The sequence below is a fragment of the Dermacentor albipictus genome, chromosome 8 (assembly GCF_038994185.2).
Source record: "Dermacentor albipictus isolate Rhodes 1998 colony chromosome 8, USDA_Dalb.pri_finalv2, whole genome shotgun sequence".
Lineage (NCBI taxonomy): Eukaryota > Metazoa > Arthropoda > Arachnida > Ixodida > Ixodidae > Dermacentor > Dermacentor albipictus.
The window spans coordinates 54,984,363-55,006,076 of NC_091828.1; the positions used below are offsets into that span (position 1 = coordinate 54,984,363).

The window sequence follows — 21,714 nt, forward strand, 5'->3', positions numbered from 1 at the left end:
ATGGAGCAAAGAAGTTAGCTTTGGAATGGTTGCCTAGCTTTCTGAAATTATGGAAGAAATTGTGAAGGTGAGGAATCACTGGTACATCGGCACATGTGTTCACAGCCCTAGGGCTCCGCGGAAACTAGTTTGGAATCCTAGGAATCATTACCATTTTAAGTGCACATGCTCTGATATTCTCATCTAATTGGTGATTGTTTTTTCACGTTTCTAGCATTCTCAACTTTAAAGTTTTTCCAGCTGTGAACAGTTTCAATATGTAGTTCCCAGAAATGTATAACTTTTCTCTGCATGCAATGATGGACATCACTGCCTGCGTCATATAGTGCTTCCTAATTAACGTTACACCACCTTTCGTTTATTACAGATGATCAGTGGGATGCCGCGAGCCTTGCTGAGCAGTCACAGCCACCAGCAGGTACTGAAGCAAATGAGGACAACACCTCCTCTTCGATCGTGCAGCCCAACACCGAGCAAAACGCTCCTGCAGCAGGCCACACCGACAGCTCCAATGCTTTTGGAGTTGCTGTTAGCTGCAGTTTTGCTGCTGCAACTGCCACTGGGGACGTCTGCAGGACTCCAAGGGGGCGGTTGGCCCTTTTGGAAAAGACGTTGAACGCTGAAAACGACGTCCGTTCAGAGCTCCTGAGGGAGGAACATGCTGTCCGTGTGCGGCTGCTTCAGGATAACCACGCCGCCATGCTGCAAGAACGAGCAGAAAAGAGGGCATTTGAAAAACAAGTAGAAGAGCTTGAGCTTATGAAGCAATAAAATGAGCTCGAGAAACAAAAGCTGGCCATAGAGATTCTTCAAATAGAAAAAGAAATTAAAAACGAACAGCTCCGCAGGCTGCGGTGTACTGAGACACATGAAAAATAAAAGAATCTGTCAGCAAAAATGTGATGTGCTGAAACCACGCAACAGTACGTTTAGATGCGCCCATTGTTCAAAAGTGCATGGCCGGGTGTAGCAGTCTTGAGAAACTTTTGCATGCCTGTCAAGCAATCAATTGGACCACTGATATGCACGGTGATCAGGCAGCACGTTTTGGAACAGTAAAGATCAGGGAAAATGTGATGCAGCTTCGGTAGCCACAGCAGCAACAGAGAATGGCGGAAGCAAATATTTCCTCAATAGCATTCACTTTCTGGAAGATCAATACAGCATTCTCGAAGAATTATCAAAGCGAACGTAATAACAAATGCAGCAGCTTGAACTTGATAATTTTAAAGGAAAAACATCTCTGTGAGGTGCAACTGGTTCGTGATTCAACAGCCTCCCAAACTAAGGAGAAAATAAAACACGTTCTAAAAAATGATAGGATGTCGGTAGTCGTACACGTAGGTGCACTTCGCAATTATGCTTGAGTTCAGATGTATGGCACACTGTGGAGAAATCTACAGTCTTTACCTAAGTGAAGCTCTTCTGGATAAGTAGCTTCCGTGCTTGCATTCCTGAAAAGCTGTCAGTGAGGCGATCAACTGGTGGCAAGTGCAGTGTTGGATTTGCCGTTGTCGTGCTGGAGGGGCTTGGGGGAACTCTCTGAACAGGAGGCTGCGGCTCCTTCAGCAGACAACCCAAGTTGTGCAGTGCTGCACAGGCTGTTATAATGCGGACGACGTTGCAGCCCCATATCCAGGCAAGGAAAGCGGCGCTTCCAGACGCCAAACGCCCTTTCAACAATGTTGCGTGTCGTTATGTGGGCTTTCTGGTACCTGTTTGTATAAAGGTTTATTGCACGTTATGCCACAAGCATTACGATTCGATGCCACACCTCAACAACGTGGTCCCCATGTTTCCGTCATGCAACGTCACCGACATGTTAACTTACCTTCCTTGTGGTGTAAACTTTTTTAAAACAGGGTTGAAGTGCCTCAGACAGCCTGTCTGAGGCACTTCAACCCTGTTTTAAAAAAGTTTATACCACAGTGTGCCATTCCATCTGCCAGCCCCTTTCTTGTTTTTGGACTTCCTTGTGGTGTGTGTGCTGGGCCAGGATCTGAGGGCGGTGTCAGCAAGAATGGCTGACATGCATACCCCGCATCTTCCAGCAACACTCCAGGCACCCTGCTCTCCTCGTAGAGCACCCGCAAGCGGGAATTGTCAAAAATTAGGCTATCGTGCACCGAGCCTGGCCAGCCGGCAACGATGTCAAAAAATTGCAAGTGTGGTCCGGCGGCAGCCTTCATCAAAGCAGCAACATATCATTCAGTAGAATTAAGGCGCATATACTTCGTGAGTTCGGGATAAACTACCCGTTTAGTACGGATGCATGTTGTTGCACACAATCACTGTCGATAAAATCTTTCGATCACAAACCGCAGACAGTAGTCCTTCTTTAAGAACCCCCGCGAAACCCGCATTAATGGGCAAGCAGAAAACAAAAAAAAGAAAGAAAATAAAGTGTTACTATGTTCTAGTCATGCACATTATAGGAAACGAAGGTACATTCTAATACAATCACTGGGTTTAAAATAAAATGACGGACCTCGAGCGCAGCAGAACATGCAACGAAGGTACAAGCTCCGAGCCCCTACATATTAGCTGCGTTAATATACTCCGCTTGCGCTCGATACAAGCGAGCTATGAATGTACGTCCCGAAAGAATAATAAAAAAGAAAAAAAAAGCACAGCACATGCAGTACACGAAATACAGGCGAGCTAAACTGTCAGAGTGTTTCAATTTTCATTGCTTACCTGCACATTGATGGAGAAAAAGCCCTTGCGGTTACGGAAGACCTCCGCGTCGTCACCGCCGGGGCTTTTAATGCGCACGTGTGTGCAGTCAACGCATCCGGTTACGCCAGGAAATTCAGCCACTTCATAAAAATCCCGCATCACTTTGGGAAGTCTGGCCGACAGCGGGAAGCGCACCAGCATCGGGCGCAGGTGCTTCGCGATGAGCGGAGTCATCTTTCCAACTGCGCGGCGCACTGTTGACTGAGGAATGTGGACCAGATCCCCGGTGACTGTTTGAAACGTGCCAGCACCGTAAAACCTCAGAGCCATCAGCAACTGCAGCACGGGAGGCACAGGCTGTCCTCTGTTGTCTCCGCTTTCCCGGATAGGCAACATAGCGAGAAGCTGTCGCACGGCGTTCTTCGTGAATCTGTAGCGACCGAGGAATTGTTGGTCGTCGTACAGCTCCATCGGATTCCCTCGGTCACGTAGGGCGGGTCGCGGAATTCTCGGCAAGGAATGCGCCTCTGAAAATGCTGTATCCATGGCGTGGCAAGCAAACTCGTAAGCAGCTAACCTCCGCGCTACATCCGTTCGGGAGTCTGCCATGTTGGAATACCGCACGAAGTCAGTTTCAAGCTAGCCCGAGAGCAGACTTGAAACGCGAGCGGACTTCGACCCAGCCAAGTCGTTCGCAATTCGTCCGCAAGATCGAGAACGATTTAAGACGCGCGGCGGAGCTGTCTTGAGACTGCCAGAAGTCAAGTTCGAGCCAAGTTAGATCTCTGCATTCGGGGGTTAGAAACAGCCCGTTTCTAAGGCAACACCGCATTCACTAGAGGCGCTTTTGTACCGCTTTGAAGCATCGAACTCGTGGCTCAGTCACTTCCTCTTCAGCCACCGAGGTGAGCGGACGCGGAATGTCGCGCTCTTCACGAGCGGTCTCAGCGGCCCACCCGGGACGCGGTAACAGGATGGTAGCAGACGACGACCAGGATTTTGAGATTATTTTGCCGCATTTGCCAACGGGACGCGTCGTTTTGAACACATTGTTCTTGCACGGAGATGTACGAGCGCGGCCATTCAGGGTCGAAGATTTCCGGGACGCCTTGCACAAGGAACGGCTGCTCCCTGACGTTGTGGCTTCGGGTGCCTACCAGATCAACCATGTGTGGGCCGTGACATTAAACAGCCCAGAGGCGACGAAGCAGTCGGCTAGATTGAAAGAACTTCAGGTCAAAGGGCGACGCTGTCTCGTCATCGACCCGCAGGAGCAGCAGGTGAGGCTTCGGCTTCATTGGTTGCTACATGGCGTGGCGGACGACGACGTGCGTACTGCATTGGCGGCGTTTGGCAAAGTGACCGAGGTTACTCGGGAACGCTGGCGTGTGGAAGGAATGAACGAGAAAGGTTCGACTACTCGGACTGTGCTCCTGAAGCTCAAGAGTGGTCTAAAGGTTGACGACCTGCCACACCAGATTCGTGTTGCTGGTGAACTAGCGCTGTTGGTTGCACCAGGTCGGCCTATGCAGTGTTTGCGCTGCCATGGTTCGGCACATGTGCGTCGCGAGTGCAAGGTGCCACGTTGCTCACACTGCCGGCGTTTCGGTCACATCGACGCCTAGTGCGTTCGTTCCTACGCCGCAGTGACCGCAACAGCCGGTGATGAGGATTCAACGGTGCACATTATGGATGTCACCGAGGCGGAGGACGCAGCGAAAGGTAGCGGGGATGTGAGCACAACTGGGCCACATTGCGACGCCTCAACTCCAGGAAGACCGGTCAGAGGCAGTACACAGCCCGCCGGACTCTGCGGCAAGAACGACTGAGGGAACAGACGACTCTGCAAAAGAAGTAAGTACTCAAGTGGCCGAAATTCCCACACACGAAGTGTCTAAAAGGGGGGTCGTGAAAAGCGTCCCTCGTAGTTCAAGTGCGGACATGGACGCTTTCGGCGAATCGCCGCACGCCAGTGGCGTCGCGGGGAGTACTGGCGTCAGCTCGGCAGTTAAAAGACCCCTGGAAGACGCCACAAGCCAAGGAGACAAGGTCGGCGCGCGAAGCATCGAGGGACCGCCTGCGAAGGCACCAACGGGTAGACGCACGAACCTCAGGGCAAGACCTGGGGGCACGACGGATAGGAAAGTTGACGACAAGCCACTTTCACAAAGTGGTGAGACCGTCGCACCGGGCGGTCCCGGAGGCGTCTAGCATTGTGCTAGACGCGCAATGTAAGCGCAGCGCTCCGGGCCTACCGTTTCCAGAAATCAACGATGGCTTCTCCAACGTCACTTACACTCGCCACTTTAAACGTTCGAGGTCTCGCCTCTAGGAAAAAACAGTCAACTGTACCGGTTGTTAATGGAAGAAGATCTGGACGTTTCGGATGTGCAGGAGACGAAAGTGGAAGGAGAAGAGGAGACGGCGAACATGCTGCGGGGGTTCGCAGCACGGTACCACGCCGTTGTGAGCCACGCTATCGGCAGGTCTGGTGGGTGCGTCCTCCGTGTTCGACGGAATCCAGGACTGTCAGTGCAAAACGTTTCTTCGTGCTCTTCCGGTAGATTTGTGCTGTGCGATTTCACATATAGTGATACCGCATGGCGTGTTATGTGTCTATATGCTCCAAGTGTGGCGCAGGAACGCGTTAATTTCTTTTCTAACCTAAGACAGTATTTGTGCATTGATAAGCAGCTTGTTTTGGTTGGAGATTTTAATTGCGTTTTGAACTCAAGTGACAGGTCAACTGGAAGAATGGTTAGAGACAAGAGCAGTGATGTGTTGTCACAAATAATTGCAGATCATGAGCTAGAGGATATTGCAGAGTGCCTGGAGGGCTCCCAAGCTGTGAAGTACACTCATTTTCAGGGCAACAGCCATGCCCGCTTGGACCGACTGTACCTGTCAGTGGATACGATCCCAAAGTGCCGCAGTTATGGTGTTTCGCCAATTTCTTTTACTGATCACTGCCTTGTAAAATGTCAAATAGAATCAAGGAAAGAGAGCAAGAGTTTTTCATGGGGCTAATGGAAATTGAATTTCAATTTATTAAGGGATGAATCTTTCAATGCAGCTGTGATTCGTGCAATTAAGAATAACCATGAAGATAGTGGGGAAAGAATACGAGAGCAGTGGGAAATTTTTAAACAACAAATAAAAATTAAAGCAATAGAAAGATCCAGCATTTTATTGTTTGAAGCCAAAAAGAAAGAGAAAGAGCTTAAGATGATTTTTGAAAAGCTAACAGAGCTTGAATGCGAAACGCCAGGTGTGTATGCCGAAGATCTGCGTAGTATCAAACAGAAACTGGAGCTTTATGATGAGAACCGTTATCGCGGAGCGCAAGTGAGAGCAAGGGTAGACGCGATGGCTATAGATGAATGTCCAACAAAACGCGCACTTGGACTCGAAAGAAGTCGTGCCCGGCGGAACCATATAGATGTCATTGAAGATAACGGGATAGTAATGACTGACAATGACAGCATAGGACGTGCTTTTGCTCGACATTACGAAGCGCTTTTTGCTTCTAGACCTGCGAATGCAGAGAGGTTTAAAGAAGAATTTCTTGAGAGAATGCCACGACTGCAAGATGACACCAGAACAGAGTTGGAATCGCCCATATCACAAACGGAAGTAGAAAAGGCTGTAGATAACCTGAATCTCGGCAAGTCCCCAGGGCCTGAGGGTCTGAGCGCTTCGTTTTACAAGACGTTTAAAAAAGAATTGTCTCATCTGCTTACAGTCCTTTTTAATGAGGCTTACGAACTAGATGTCCTGCCCCGGTCTTTTGGGGAAGCACATACTGTATTAATACCGAAGACAGAAGAGACAGAGAAGTTAAAATTCGTTTCCTCATACAGGCCTATATCATTAACTAATTGTGATTATAAAATCTTGATGAAAGTGCTAGGAAGGCGGCTACAGAAAGTAATTAAGGAATTGGTTGGTCCTCACCAAACGTGCAATTATGGGGCGTTCGATTGTGACTAATATACATAAGATGCGGTGCGTGATGGAAAGCTGCGACATTATGCAAGCAGGGGTGGCAATTCTACAGCTCAATCTCGAGAAAGCGCTTGATCGTGTACCTCATGGTATTTTCCTTGACATCCTAGACCACAATAATGTCGGATCCATCATTAGAGATGGGGTAGCTTTGGCGTACCAGAACTGCACTACGTGATTCATTGTTAACAAGTCAGTGGGGGCACCCATTAACCTAAAGCGTTCTGTACGCCAGGGCTGCCCACTGAGTCCCCTTCTGTTCAGTATATACATAGAAACAATGTGCCTAGCGATCATTGAAAGCAGCAACATTCACGGCTTCAGAATAAATGCATCGGAAGTTAAAATTCTGGCGTATGCGGATGACGTCGCAGTTTGTTATACAGATAAAGAGAGTGTAGCTGCAGCTATCGCTGTAGTGAAGGGCTTTGGCAAGGTAACTGGAAGCATGGTAAACTGGGGAAAGTGTCTTGGCTTCTGGCGCGGAGAATGGCCTTCCACCCCGGTCACTTTCGCCAATGTCAAGTGGCTGACGACACCCGTTAAATATCTAGGCGTCCCGCTGGAATATTACAAAAATAACGATGAGTATTGGCAAGATCAAACAAGAGACACACAGATAAAAGCGAAGAAGTGGAAAGCTGGACATCTGTCCATGTTTGCAAGAGCTACAGTCTGCAATCTATTTTTTGTCGCAAAATTATGGTATGTCATGCAGGTATTGCATTGTTCAAGGGTACATATACAGAAGTTGCACCGAGTATTCGCAATATTTGTGTGGGCTTCGAATTGGGAACGATGCAGTCGAACGAATTTGTTCAGGCGAGTTAAAGACGGAGGTTTGCGAATGACGCACCTTTTTATACGACAGGTAGTAAACCGGTTTTTATTTTTCCGCGACTTCAGCGATCCTTTCTTGCGCACGGTGTGCCAAGTGAGGCTAAGGAGTGCGTTACCTGGCTATGTAGTCTGCACAGACAATATGAGCGGTCCTGTTTGTGGATTTCTTAAAGAAGTTATTTTGAGTGTACGGTTTTTGTCCGTTAGATGTTCAAATGAGTACCTTTTTTCAGTGAAACGTAAAACATTGTACAAAGATGTATGCGATGTAGTTCTCCCTGTACCAATGTACAGGGCCATATACAGTGGAGGTCAAGGGCAAGACGTGCTTAAGCGGGTGACAAGAATGCAAGTAGCGCCAGAGAACAAGTCTTTCTTTTTTAAGCTTCACACGGGTACGTTGAATGTCAAAACCTTTTTAGAAGAACGTGGGTTTTGCTTACCCTGGGGCTCGCATTGCTTGATCTGTAAGAAACCAGAAACTATAGATCATGTATTTCTAGATTGTTGGGCGGGTGTCTTCTTTTGGGATGTACTTCAGAGGACTATCAAAAAAGACTTTCCTTTAGATCCACAGGGTATTAGATATTTATCTATAGAAAACGATGATGGACTGCCATTCGACCTTATTATGCTAGTTGGCCGTCACTGTCTATGGCGCGCCCGTATGGCGGGGTATCACTGCGACCCGGATGCTCGGCCTGCACGAATGCTTTTCCCAAATGCATGTCGAGATTTGTGGAAATTCATAAAGCACAAGATTGTGTACCTGCGTGGCTGTCAAGGGTGGAACCCTTGACCGCGCTCAAAGAATTCTAAAATAGTCAGCCCTATAAGGCTGACACTTGGTGCTGAAAACTTGCAAATTTTTCTTGTTTTCTCAAATGTCATTTGTTGTTTGATATAGAAGTACAAAACAGGCAATAAATAAAAAAAAAACTCGTGGCTCAGTGGTAGCGTCTCCGTCTCACACTCCGGAGGCCCTGGTTCGATTCCCACCCAGCCCATCTTGCAAGTTGTTTTTTATTCATGAAGTGCCTGCTGGGATTTATCGCTCACGGCCAACGCCGCCTACGCCGACACCGACAACACCGGTTTTTCTGCGACACGAGCTCCTTAACGCTGTCACGTTAATATGGGGTTTTACGTGCCAAAAGCACGCCGTATTAGGGGCGGGCGCTCCGAAATAATTTGGACCACCTTAGGTTCTTTAACGTGCGCCTAAATCTAAGTACACGGGCGTTCTCGCATGGCGTCGGAATCGAAATGCCGCCGCCAACGCCGGGATTCGATCCCGCGACCTTGCGCTTAGCAACCCAACACCATAGCCACCAAGCAACCACGCCGTGTTACTACCATCCGTTGGTATTCGCTCTGCTGAGTTGTTATGCTTTGAATAGGAAAGCTAGATTTATTTATTTATTTATCTATTTATTATTGTGCCCTCAGGGCACACAAAGCATTAGAGAGGAAAGGCGCTAACATCGCATATGTAAGGAGAAAAAAAGAAAGAAAATAAAACAGGATAACACAATGAGAAATTAAGCAAAAATGTCATAAAATAAAATCTTAGCACAACTGAAATGGTGTTTTCAGACATACAAAAGCACAAAAACAAACAAAAGAATACGTAAACTGAACAGATATAAGTTTTCAGCTAGCCTGTGGTTGTTTGTATCGGTGTCAGTTCCTGTCGTGTGTTTTTTTTTCTTTTTTTTTGGTGCCATACTTCCTTCCTCACATACATTTATTGGCATTCGTATTTTTATTCGCCTACTGGTATTTTTCTTTACAAAACAATGCATGCGCCGTGCAGAATGTGGCATATATGTGCCACAATCGCCCCTACTTTTTCTTGATATCAGTCTATGACGGTTAAGCTTAACGTAATTACAATGAGAATTCAAAATTCAGAAAAATTGAGATAATTCACAATAATACTTTCCAAGAGTGGCTTGGATACCTCGATATTCGGCGCCATGGCTTCACTCTTGTCATGCATAGATGTTCGCTTGACCTTTTTATGACGACGAATTTCCGCCAATGGCCACCTGAATCTTATCGGCAAATGGTATGTGGCACTGTTGTGAAATTGTGGTTTAAACAGTGCTTTACGCGCAACTTAGATCTTCGTTAAAATGCTTTCCCTTACCTATCTGCTATTTATGACCAAAGAAGCGGAAATAGCGCGGATAAATAATTTATTGGTGGTTTCTTGTAGGTCGGATCCATGTGCAACAGCAGTTTCAGCGTAAACGAAACTCAGCCAGACGCAAACAGGAATAATTGGCTTCTGGCACAGTCTTTTCTTCGTCGCATTCTTGTACATTATGAAAGGAAGTGTAACCAAGACATCGAAGAGTTGCGAAGTCATTGATGCATACAAGACAAATTACTAGGGCATTGAAATCCCGCTTTGCAACGCCAACAAGCCGCAGTTGCTTCTGCTGCAAAATTTTTCTACGCTATACCCGAAATCAAGAGAATATAGATGGCCCGGTAACTTCTGGAACTTCATTGCGGCACTGTTGAACTGTTGATTCAACAAGAAGTAACATATGGGCGTCCGCACACCAAGCTTCATCCTAGACGCCAGCGCTCGTCCATTGTAAACAAACAAACGAACAAAAAAAACACCCAGATGGGCGTTTTTTGCTTGTCCTCTAGCGCATTCCCTTTTGTACAGGCTCGTCCACTCTTAGGGTGAACACGGCTCACCGTGGTTGCGCTCCGCGGGGCGCCAGTGCTTCCGGCGCATCGAAGCGAAGCGGGCGCAGGCGCACATGCACCTAGGGGACGTCGTCTGCTAGAGCTGTAGCGCGCCGCTCTGGCTTTGGTGCGAGTACACGTTACTAAAGACCTTAAACGTTACCAAACGCAGGCGATCGAGGTGGCTTGGTGGGGAAGCGCGCCTCACTTACTGGCGCATTGTCCCGCTTGTTTCCTCCACAGCTTGCGAACAGCCTGCTTAGGCAATGTGCATGAACAGAAACGAGCTTCTCACCACATAAATCACCTAGTATTTTCTTATAAGTGGTGAGGGTAAAAATGCAGTCATTTCTCGCGCTATTTATTAGGCTGGGGCAGTTTTATTTTAGTCTCACAGCACTTTGGTGTAGTGCATACCGAGAAACCTATTAGGCGCGCTCTTCTTCGTTGGGGTCATCGCGCGATGAGCCTAGCGCGCCGTGTCGCGCATGTCTTGATGCAAGAACGAATTTGCTTAATTGACTTAAAAAAACGACCGAAACCTGCAATAACTTTCGCAGAAAATTAGAGAGCGATTGTTCAATCATGCATAATCATGTCTGCCATTGATTTTACCATTAAAGAGGGCAAGAATATTACTTCGACAGCAACTAAGAAGTGACGTCATCTGCTTCGCGACTTTCTTTATTGACGCGTTAATGTCACTGGTAGAGGTGCCTGGAGCGCTTTACGCGATGTAGGAAAGTGCTCTCCCCGGCATTGCAACTGACTTGGCGGCAACTTTACTCCCCCTTTTCATCTTTCTACATCACATAAAAAAAAAATCACTTTTCTTGTCACAGTTTGGATAAAATCACCGAAGCGGTGCCGGTCCTTTGACGGCTACCTGACGCGAGAAGTCGCATTCTTATTTAGAGGAATCGTCGGCTGCTCAACTGAGTGAATGGCCGCTATTCTCTACGCGTTATATCGGAGATGACAAAAAGGCCTATGGAAACTATGAATGACAGCCACTGAAAACTGTGAAGTGAGATGGTGACTTCACTGAGTTTGTTTTATGACTGAAATATTCCTCCCGTCTACGTGGAACTTCGCCACATGTTTTCGTCAAAGTTTTCTTTCATGTCTAACTTAGCAGAAATGTTTTGGTTAATACGCTGTTACGCCGTAAGCAAGAGTGACGCGAGTCAGAAGACGATTTGACTTGTAGAGGTGGAATTGTTCTCGGCAGCCATCTTGTTTATGCATCGTTGTCTTTTTCGTAAATATTATAGCGTAAAAAGTTGTCCGCTACTTCTTCCGCGCCGGAGAGATGAAGCGAGCACACTGGAGATCCGTAGACATTTCCTGATTTGATTTATTTGAACTTGGGTTAACCGAATATGAGCATTTACGCACTTGTACAATTCATAACTGCGACATCTCAGCAGCACTCGCTGCGACCTCGTCCCTCGTTGTCTCCGGCGCGAACTGCCCTGGGACCCTCGGGAAACGTCACAACATCCCGCCCGAGAGCAAACAGATCACCAATACCAACTCTTCGTTGAGCAGGGCCAATCAGGCCGCACAGATTCAAATCCTCACAGCTAATCGTTGGCGGACTTCGCCGAGTTTGAACTTGACGACAGCCGCTTGCCTGAAGAATTATGACCCAAAGAAAAGTAAAGATGTACAGAAAACTACAGATACATCCGTTGGGCTTTAGACGAACTAGCGGCGTCTACAAACAGAAAGCGCACAAAAGAGTCCAGAAGCATCCCCAAACAGTTTGAGGAATTCGGAGGCGCCGCTTCCGTCGCCAGTACAAGGGGGGGGGGGGGGCGTTTTTCTTGCCGTGCAGCAAGAAAAACGGAGTGAAGCCGGTTGTCTCCTGTTGTGAAGAGTTGTAACCGAAAACAACATAAGGAAGGAATTCGTCCCAATCCCGGTGGTTTGCAGAAACATACATGCTGAGCATCTCTGCAAGCGTGCGGTTGAACCGCTCGCACAGGCCATTTGTCTGTGGATGGTAGGCGGTAGTTGGGATGTGGTTACTCCCCATTACTTTGAATATTTCTTCGATCAAATTGCTGAGAAAATGCTTGCGCCGGTCAGTGATTATCTTCGCCGGTGCTCCTTGTCGCAGAACCACTTCCTCCACAAAAGCTTGGGCTGCCTCAGTGGCCGTTGCAGCGGGGCAGGCGACCGCTTCTACCCATTTTGTGTGGTAGTCTGTCATCACAAGGACATAGTGATTGCCGCCTTTACTCTTCACAAATGGCCCCAGAAAGTCCATGCCGGTTTGCTCAAATGGCCGCCCCACAGAGAGATAGGTTGTAGAAAACCCATAGGTTTGCCGGGTGCTGGTTTTCTCGTCCTGGCAGTCTGGGCAGGTCGGTACATATTTTGTTACGTGCGAAAACATTTTCGGCCAGAGGTAGCGGCTCCGCACCTTCTCCCAAGTCTGCCGAACTCCGAGGTGACCTGCCGTAATGTCATCATGACAATGTCTTAAAACGTCAGTCCTCAAGCTTTTCGGGAGAACAAGCGCCGAGCGGTCTTCGTCGAAGCCCTTGGCTCTTCGGTACAGCACTCCATCAATGAGCCGGAAACAACGCGCGGCTCTTTTCATTGTTCTTGCGACGGGCCTGTCGGGATTCTCCAAATGCTCTATTAACTGCCTGATCCAAGTGTCATTCCTCTGCTTTGCACCGACGTCCACATAATCCAGCGCAAGTAGCGGTAGTGCGTTTTCTTCGCTGGTCGGCGGAGGTTCATGGGGCAATCGGGAAAGCGCGTCCGCGTTGCCGTTCTTCAAACCTGGACGGTGCCTCATTGCCATGTCATATTCCTGCAGCAGCAACGACCATCTCATGAGCTGTCCATTTGGATGCTGGACTCTCATCAGCCAAGCTAGACAAGCCTGGTCGGTCACTACGGTGAAGTGGCACCCGAAGATGTAAGGGCGAAACTGTCTGCAGGCATAAACGACGGCGAGACACTCCTTCTCTGTCATGCTGTAGTTGCTTTCAGCTTTGTTTAGGTGGCGACTGGCGTAGGTAACGACGCGTTCCTGGGAGCGCTCCTTCTGAACGAGCACCGCACCGATTCCGTAATCGCAGGCATCTGTGTGAATTTCAATTGCTTTGCCCGGTTCGAACTGACGAAGCACCGGGGCCATGGTTAATTTGGCTTTGAGCGTTCGCATAGCCTCCTCACATGCCATATTCCATTCAAAAGTTTCGTTTTCTTAGTTAACGTTGTCAATGGCCGGGAAATCTGCGCGAAGTCCTTAATAAAGCGTCTGTAATAGTTAGATGCCGAGGAAGCTCTGCACCTGCTTTTTACTTTTTGGTGTCGGAAATTTCTCGATAGCAGCTATTTTTTGTGGATCACGGGTTATAGTGTCTCCAGTGATCACGTTTCCCAGGTACCTAATCTCCTCGCGGGCGAAGGTACACTTCTCAGGTTTTAGCCTCAAATTAGCTTCTTCGAGGGCAACAAATACCTTTTTCAGATTGTCCAAGTGGGCTGCCATTGTCTTTGAGAAAATAACTTTGTCGTCAAGGTACGCCAGGCATACCTTCCAGAGGAAACCACTTAGCACTTTCTTTACCATCCTCTGAAACGGAGCCGGAGCATTACACAGCCCAAAAGGTACGACATCGAATTCATAGAGTCCTCGCCCGCATGAAAATGCTGCTTTATGCTTATCCTCCTCTCTAATTCCGATTTGCCAGTAGCCTGATGTCAAGTCCGATGTCGTGAAGTAGCGGGATCCCTGCAGCACATCAAGAATGTAGTCGATTCTCGGCAAAGGGTGCACGTCTCTTTTCGTGACGGCATTGACTCTTCTGAAATCGACACAGAAGCGCCAGCCGCCGTTCGGCTTCTTTACTAGAACCACGGGGGACGACCAAGGGCTGTTACCCTCGTATTCATAAACGCACCTTAACTTGAAGCCACGACTTGACTTGATCAAGTCCGCCATAAGGCAGCGCCTGACTTGAACGCGACTGAGACGAGCATTGCGTTTCATAGACGCACCAGGTGCCTTCCTTCGTCAAGTCGCCAAGTCACGGTGCGGCGCATCTGGGAGCGAGAGTACAATACTAACTCGAGAAGAATATCTTTACTGTAGTCACAGAAAATTACGCTAACCAAAAAGCGTTTGAAGTGCGCGTTTTGACCACCCAGAAACTCGAAAAGAAAGAAATGACCTCAGAGAAAGTATAATTCAACGTGCGCAAATAGTCTCTAGCATCCTAGCCAATCCACACCAGCTCCCGCAAGCACAGAAGCAAGCATGGAGTCAGAACTCGACGTTGCGTCCTATGCCTCTCGGAAACCGGCGCCGCGATTCACGGCAGAAGAAAAATCGATGTTGATAAGCTGCGTTAATACGTACAAGAAAGGGATAGAGTGCAATAAAACAGATGTCGCGTCTCTGAGTGCGAAGACACAAGCATGGAAACGGTTGTGCACGGAGTACAACGCCCAGCACGGCGTAACTGCGCGCGACTTCAAACAATTGAAGAAGTGCTGGGGAAACCTAAAACAGAAGTGGAAGGAAGAAAGGTCAGAAGAGAAGCGGAAGATTTTGAAGACAGGTAAGCATTCTCAAAGCAATATACTACACAGTTATTGCATAATTTTTTTTAAAGTGGAAATCCACAACAGCTTTTGTACGGTGACTTCATTGAACGTATCAAACGCCGGCAAGCAACGCGTTCTGCGTCGGAGTCCTGAAGCGGCAGTATGACGGCGTTCGTAGGCAACACGCTGTTGGACGCATGGCGTCGTAGAGTTGTATACACTTCAGGTGTTATGAAAACTTCGCAGAGGATATAGTGAAGCTTTTGAGAAGTCTTGTGTGTATTTAAAACGGTGCATAGCAGGCCCCTGGGACTTCGGAAGCATAGAGTTTCCTACAAACATTACTAGAGGGAACTCTGGCACTGCAGTCGTTGTCCTACCATGGGAATGATGGGAAGTACATGGATTTGTCTGATCTTCGTGCTTGTGAATTCAGACGTTCTTGTCGCTTTGTATATTACGCTATATAAATGTTATTGTATATTTCAGCGCACTCAATATTCTTCGAAGTGCAGAAGACGCTGGGAACGCGTAGAATTGCTATTAATTGCAACGATTGAGCTTGTCCAGGTGGCCATATCGAAACGCGCCAAGCTTGTCAACGCACTGGCGTGTCCACGATAAATTCATGAGGGTGTTTCATTCGCTTGTCGATACATGCGTCCGCGGCTTAATTGTTTCAATATCAGGCTTTTGTGCTAGAGTCCCTGTGTTGTAATCCTGCCGTAGGACGATTCTAATGATGTTTATTTCATTATTTATTACGCTGCACACTGCTGAAAATGACGTGTTTACAAAGTCACAAGGCCGTTTGAGGCCAGAGGGACGAAGTTTAGGCAAATTCATGTATTTACATAATTCCCGTGCTGGTACAGCCGCTCCCATTGCAGCTCCCGCGGAAACTAGCGCCAGAGTTCCCTCTAGTAATTTTTGTAGGAAACTCTATGTTCAGAAGGGTGTGAGGATCCCCTCATAGCACCTCAATGTCGTTGATGTATGAGTCGCACAAACATGTAAAGATTTATTCCATAATGACGTGTATCTGTACTAAAAGAACACGTTTGTGTTTAGGAGGAGGACCAGCCCCTGCCGGCATGACTACAACGTCCGTTTTGGTGGGAGCTGTTGCGAGTCATATGGCCACCAGAATACGAAATGACGACGACTCGGACGGAGCAGTGTACCTGCCGCCGGTTCAAAGCGAACCAGTCATCCGGCTGCTACAGCCGATGATTACTGGCAACGACGTGCCTGTTTCGCAATACTACGGTACAGTAATACCTACGTTGTGTCACTACGTATTTGAGTCATCACATTCCTGAGCCCAATGTCAGGTGGTTGCGATGAGCAAAAACCATAAAGAAATTCACTCAATTTTGCCTGGCATATGTCGCATACGCTGCTTCTGTTATCTGACTAGTGTATTTTAGTTCTAATTGCTTTTCAATTAAAAAAAAATGTGTACCAAAAACCGGTACTCGTACCATATTTACGTACGCATCCGAATGTTTCACAAGTATTACATCAACTGCAAATCTCTTGATTAGTGATTTAGAATGCAAGCACTTGTCATATGATTATGTGCCGCACTTTCCAGATAGAGAATTACGAGCTTTGAAACACGTGCAGCTTGGTGAACATTTCATTTTTATTGCCTTATCCTTACGCTTAGCTACCACTTCTTTACAGAAGAGCTGAGCAATCCTGACAGCCGGCTGCAAGATGCAGTAATGGAAACAGGAGATGACGGCACAACCACCCCGCAGCCTCCTGATTCAAATGAAATGCCTGGTGCGTGCGCAGCCAATGATGCCTCAAGCCAGCCACCCCATGCTCCTTGCAGTGCTGGCGCAAACTCCACCAGGAAAGACAGTGCGCCACTCGACGCTGTGCAGATTCCAGTTGCTACTACAAGACCATCTAGTAGCAGAATGGCGCTATTGGAAAAGACACTTTCGGAGGAAAACGACATTCGCGTCAATTTAATGCGCGAGGAGCATGGACTCCGAATGAGGATTTTGCAGGAGGACCACGATGACGTATTAAAAAAAATAAATGAAAAGCATAAATTAGATATGGAGATTTTGCAAGCGCGAAAAGAAGCAGAATTGCGTAAAGTGGTGGTGTTACGCGAGCAATAGACGTGGAGTGAAGCGAGTGCCGTGCAAGGAAAACGGGGGGGGGGGGGGGATGCACTCCCGCTACCTCGGGAGGAGAGGGGAGCAAGCAGGTGCTGGCGCGAGTCTTTCATGCCAGATCGCGAATCACACAGAAATTACTGTGGGCTAGATGCGCTCCTGCGTCGCAGTTCTTACTTTCGAGGCCGTGTGCCGAAGTGCAATCAATCCAGCGAAAACACGGGGAACGCGGTAGGTGTAAATTTAAGACGATGAGCAAAACGAAAATATAAAAAAAGAGAATTGCGGGGAGGGGGGGGAGTTATACAGTAGAGAATCCTGCACTCTCCGCGTTGTTCATGCCTCTTTCACGAAAAGGGAAACCTACAGCGACACGTGAACCGGATAACACCACGGCGCTACCTTACATTCCTCCACAGACATTCAGTAGCACACCTATGTTTTCAATTCTGCAAACTCGCCGCTAACAGACTCTCGATTGTTGCTAACCCCCTGTCCATTTTGAAAGCACCATACCTATGTGCACTGTGTCAAGAGAGCATATGTCACCTTGAAAAAATATAAGTCCACTTGTCGGAACGTTGGCTCCTGTTGTTATGCTGTTACCGAGTTGTTTGGGTCGTTGAAGTCAATGAAGCTTTTCATGCTATTTTTTTATTGGAGGAGATCACTCGTTTTTACATTTCTTGACCAGAGGTACCTTGGCGGATGGTACAGTGTACTACCTGTTCTCTCGATTTAATTTTACTGCAATAAAGATAAAATATATTATACGACTATTTCTTGAGCAAAAGTACGCTCATTTGTGCCAGTTATTACACGGTGCGTGGGACAGAATGAAAGAAGGACCAACGAAGTGCTTCGTTTTCCTTCCTCTCTCTCTCTCATCCAATCCCACGCACTGTTACTCAGCTTGCTTCTGGAGGTTCGGAAATAGCTGCAGTGAAGCGTATGCCCTTTGCTGCATACGCAAGGTGCACTTATAATCTTCCTGCTGCACGAGAGTGGAGAGCTGGACTAGTTCATACCGTGAATATGTGCGGCACACCTAGCCTGCACTATATGAAGTTTACGAAATGTTTCGAAAAATAGTAGCACTAAGCACATGTTTCTGTAAATCGTCACAGCGTGCACCATACTTCAGGAAAAGCTTCTGTCTAAACAAGTTGCCGCGCCCGCATGCCGGACACATCGACTGCCACACGATCAATAGGTGGGAAATGTTCTTCACAGGTGTTTCGTCCCATGCGTCTGCATCGACTGGTTGACGGATGATGCTCCGGTGGTTCGACTGGCTCGGGTTCTCTTAGAGACAGTGCCAAATTATGTAGAGCTGCACAAGCGGTGATGATGCTTGTAGCACTGCATGGCTTGTGTTGCAGTTTCATGTCCAAGCATGGGAAGCGTCGTTTCCAAACACCAAAAGCCCTCTCCGCTGAGTTGCGCGTCTTGATGTGGGCCTTGTTGTACCTGTAATAAAAAAATAATGCAATTGCTTACTTGCACAGTGTGCGTGCTCAACACAATCAGCAATTTAATTAGTATACCTCTGTTTGTATTTGCTGCGTCAATATTGTGAGAATAGCAGTGTAGATTAGCTTTCTGATTCAGTTAACAAACGTACTCTAATTTTAAAAGCAGCTTTTGCATTAGGGCGAATTTGGATTTAGTTACTTGCCTTCCTTCTGGAGTATCTGCTGAACCTGGGTCTGCAAGGGGGGTCATTAGGAATGGGAAACACGCATAGTCCATATCTCCGAGAAGAATTCCTGGCACCCGATGTTCTTCGTAAAGAACTCGCACCCGGGAGTTGTCAAATATCCGGCTGTCATGTACAGACCCTGGCCAGCTTGCAACAACGTTGAAGAACTGTAGCTGTGGGCCCCCCACAACCTGCAGGAATGTTGCGCTATTATAAGAAACACCAACAGTTTGAAGTACCGCCATCATATATCATGCACCAATGAACATAAAATCACGTATAAAACCTTAGATAGTTGCACATTTAACATATTTGAAGTTAGGCTATCTCTACAATATCGTTCGCAGTTCCCACACTAACTACAGCGAGCAAAAATAATTGGAAATTGGTAGCTATTTGAGCTGGTAGCATATGAAATTGGTAGCTATTTATTATAATAATGTAGCACTAACAAAACAAATGAGGACAGAAGTCAAAGGTAACACACAGGCGCTGTGTGTTAGCTTGCATATACGGAGTTTCATAAATAAAGGCAAGAGCTTTGAGCGACATCGAATAATCACAGCCCTATCTATAGTGAAGCTGTTCCTTTAGAGCTGTTTGAGAATTCCATTTGCCTATATATGACCTCGGTAACCTTCGCGATATAAATTTCTTTACCGCTTTGGTTCTTGTAGTGAAGCTGGAAAAATGAGCAAGTGCTCATTTTTCCAACTTTTTCCAGCATTTTTCCGGGTGCGAGTTCTTTATGAAGAACATCGGGTGCCAGGAATTCTTGGAGATATGGGCTATGCGTGATTCCCATACAGGCACATAACGAGTGTTTAGAAATTAGTGTTCGGCTCCTACTAAACTCATACGCTTACATCTTTTTCTGCGCATCACCCCTACGATGTCCTACATTTCTTCTAATGGTCAGCTTTGCGAATGATTTTTTTTTAGTTTTCTTTTAGAGCACCGTGACAAAGGCATGAAATATTATTAAAAACTTGTAGTCGCATTAACAGTGTTGATGTAAAGTGTTCTCTTCGAAAGTAGAGCGGTATTAGGCAAACAATCTTTATTCATGTAATCGCTACCTTTCAGGTTTACTCATGGCCTCCGTAAAAGATATGTACTATTTAGGTGAAGATATCCGCCAGCCGCGGCCGACCAGATAAATTAGCAATGGCGCGCATCCAGCTGTCCGGTGGCGGCAGTGGATACCTATCGGCGGGACGACGCCACTTGAAAATACATGCGGGAGCTTGTGCATACAACGAACGCGCGATAAACACAAGCAACCACAAAACAGCATCTGCAAGCGGCGTCGCGTCGCCGTATCTGCTTTGTCGAAGCCGATAGCCTGTTCGCCACGCTGTACCCTCACCACGGTGACCTGCATGTCACTCAATAATTTCGTATTTCCCGCGGAGCGTCCGCCGATGTATCAAGGGGAGATAACCTTTTCTGTCTCGAAATTGCGTCGTGCCGCCAATAGGTAGCCGCTGCCATCACTGGATCGAGGGACATTCATCGTTGCAAATTTATCTGGTCGATCGCACCTCGAAAGCAAGCTGAGAACTATCCCCGCCGAAAGAGCATATGTATCATGCTCAGGCTCAGACGCGTCTGGAACGCGGAGATCGTTGTTATCGGCCACTCGATGTACGGCGTCCGTGTATAGGGCCGGAGGAAACGCTGACGAAATGTATCGCGGAAAAAAATCTTGCATAACGCCGGTTACTGTACTTTTTCCTCCACATTTATATTTCTGCGCAGTGCACATTCATCCTACTCGCGAAACTTTGATACTACAATAATTGTTGTGAAGCACATGTTTAGTTGACTCAAAACTATTATATTCTTACAATGAATCGCTTGCGGCCAAAAAGCAGTGCACTTACCTGAACATTCACAGAAAACACACCCTTGCGGTTGCGGTACACTTCAGCATCGTCACCACCGGGGCCTTTGATTCTCACATGTGTGCAATCAATACACCCGGTCACTCCGGGAAAGTGAGCAATCTCGTAAAAGTCCCGCATCACGCTGGACATTTGGGAGGCTCCTGGGAAACGAACAACCGCTCTGAACAGATGTCTGGCGATAAGCCGGGTCACTTTTTTCACGATGCGACAAACTGTAGGCTGCGACACGTTTACCAAGTCTCCAGCGACAATTTGGAAAGTACCAGCACCGTAAAACCGCAAGGTGACCAACAATTGCAGCACTGGTGGCAGCGGTAGTCCCCTATAGTCGTCGTTGGCTTCAATCGGCAGAAACGCCAGTAGTTCTCGGACTGTTCCCTTCGTGAAACGATATCGTGCGAAAAACATGTCGTCTTCATAGAATTCCATAGGGTTTCCTCTGTCGCACAACGATGGCCTTGGTACACAGGGCAAAACATACGCAGCCCCGAATACAGCATCACAAGCTCTGCACGCAAACTGAAAGGCTGACAGTCTCTCCATAAGGCCGCGTCTCCTGAAGTACGCTGCGTCTCTGCGGAACGCTGCCATGCTTACGCCTTCGAAGACTGATTGAAGACTGCTTTCGACCAGACTTGATATCTTCGTCGACTTCACCGAGTCAAGCTCGCCGCGAGGGCGCGTTTCTAGTTAAGGAGGATCTCTGAAACGCGTTTGCGCTGTCTTGAGTCAATCGCAAGTTCAAGTTAAGGCGCGTTTATGAATACGGGGCTTAGACTCTCTGATCACTCCGTCACGAAGAATCTCATGAACCTGCTCGCTTATCACTTCTCTTTCGAAAGCGGAATGTCGGTAGGGATGCTGATGAATTGGAGCCGAATCACCTGTATCTATGACATGCTCCGTTACGTCAGTTCTTTGAATTGGGCTGTGTTTTCCGGTAAACATATGGCGGAACTTATTGACAAGTGACAGCAGCTCATCTCTTTCAGGAGGTTGTAAATGGGAGCCAGTGTCGACTTCGAAGTCGCTGCTACCGGCTGTGCAGTGCGGCGCGGCGACGCCCAGCTGCGCGTCATAAATGGACGTAGCCCAACCAAGCTTTGTGCCGCAATGCAGAATCACTGGGGACATAGTAGGGTTGGCCACGCGGACA

At 47.5% G+C, this 21,714-nt stretch overlaps 2 protein-coding genes and 1 pseudogene across 2 annotated transcripts; 1 reads left to right on the forward strand and 2 right to left on the reverse strand.

Moving 5' to 3' along the window:
• Positions 1–1,078: 1,078 nt before the first annotated feature.
• On the reverse strand, positions 1,079–2,838 carry LOC135921736 (putative nuclease HARBI1; annotated as a pseudogene).
• Positions 2,839–14,705: 11,867 nt separating this feature from the next.
• On the forward strand, positions 14,706–16,949 carry LOC135921721 (uncharacterized). Its single transcript, XM_065456020.2, has 3 exons — positions 14,706–14,822; positions 15,880–16,077; positions 16,498–16,949. The coding sequence occupies exons 2-3, from the start codon at positions 15,903–15,905 to the stop codon at positions 16,947–16,949; spliced, it is 627 nt and encodes a 208-aa protein (XP_065312092.1). The 5' UTR covers positions 14,706–14,822; positions 15,880–15,902.
• Positions 16,950–18,103: 1,154 nt separating this feature from the next.
• LOC135921720 (putative nuclease HARBI1) lies at positions 18,104–21,170 on the reverse strand. The gene is made up of 3 exons (XM_065456019.1): positions 20,535–21,170; positions 18,625–18,839; positions 18,104–18,416 (listed from the first exon to the last, which is right to left on the reverse strand). Exons 1-3 carry the CDS (start codon positions 21,147–21,149, stop codon positions 18,104–18,106), a joined length of 1,143 nt encoding a protein of 380 aa, XP_065312091.1. The 5' UTR covers positions 21,150–21,170.
• Positions 21,171–21,714: the final 544 nt, after the last annotated feature.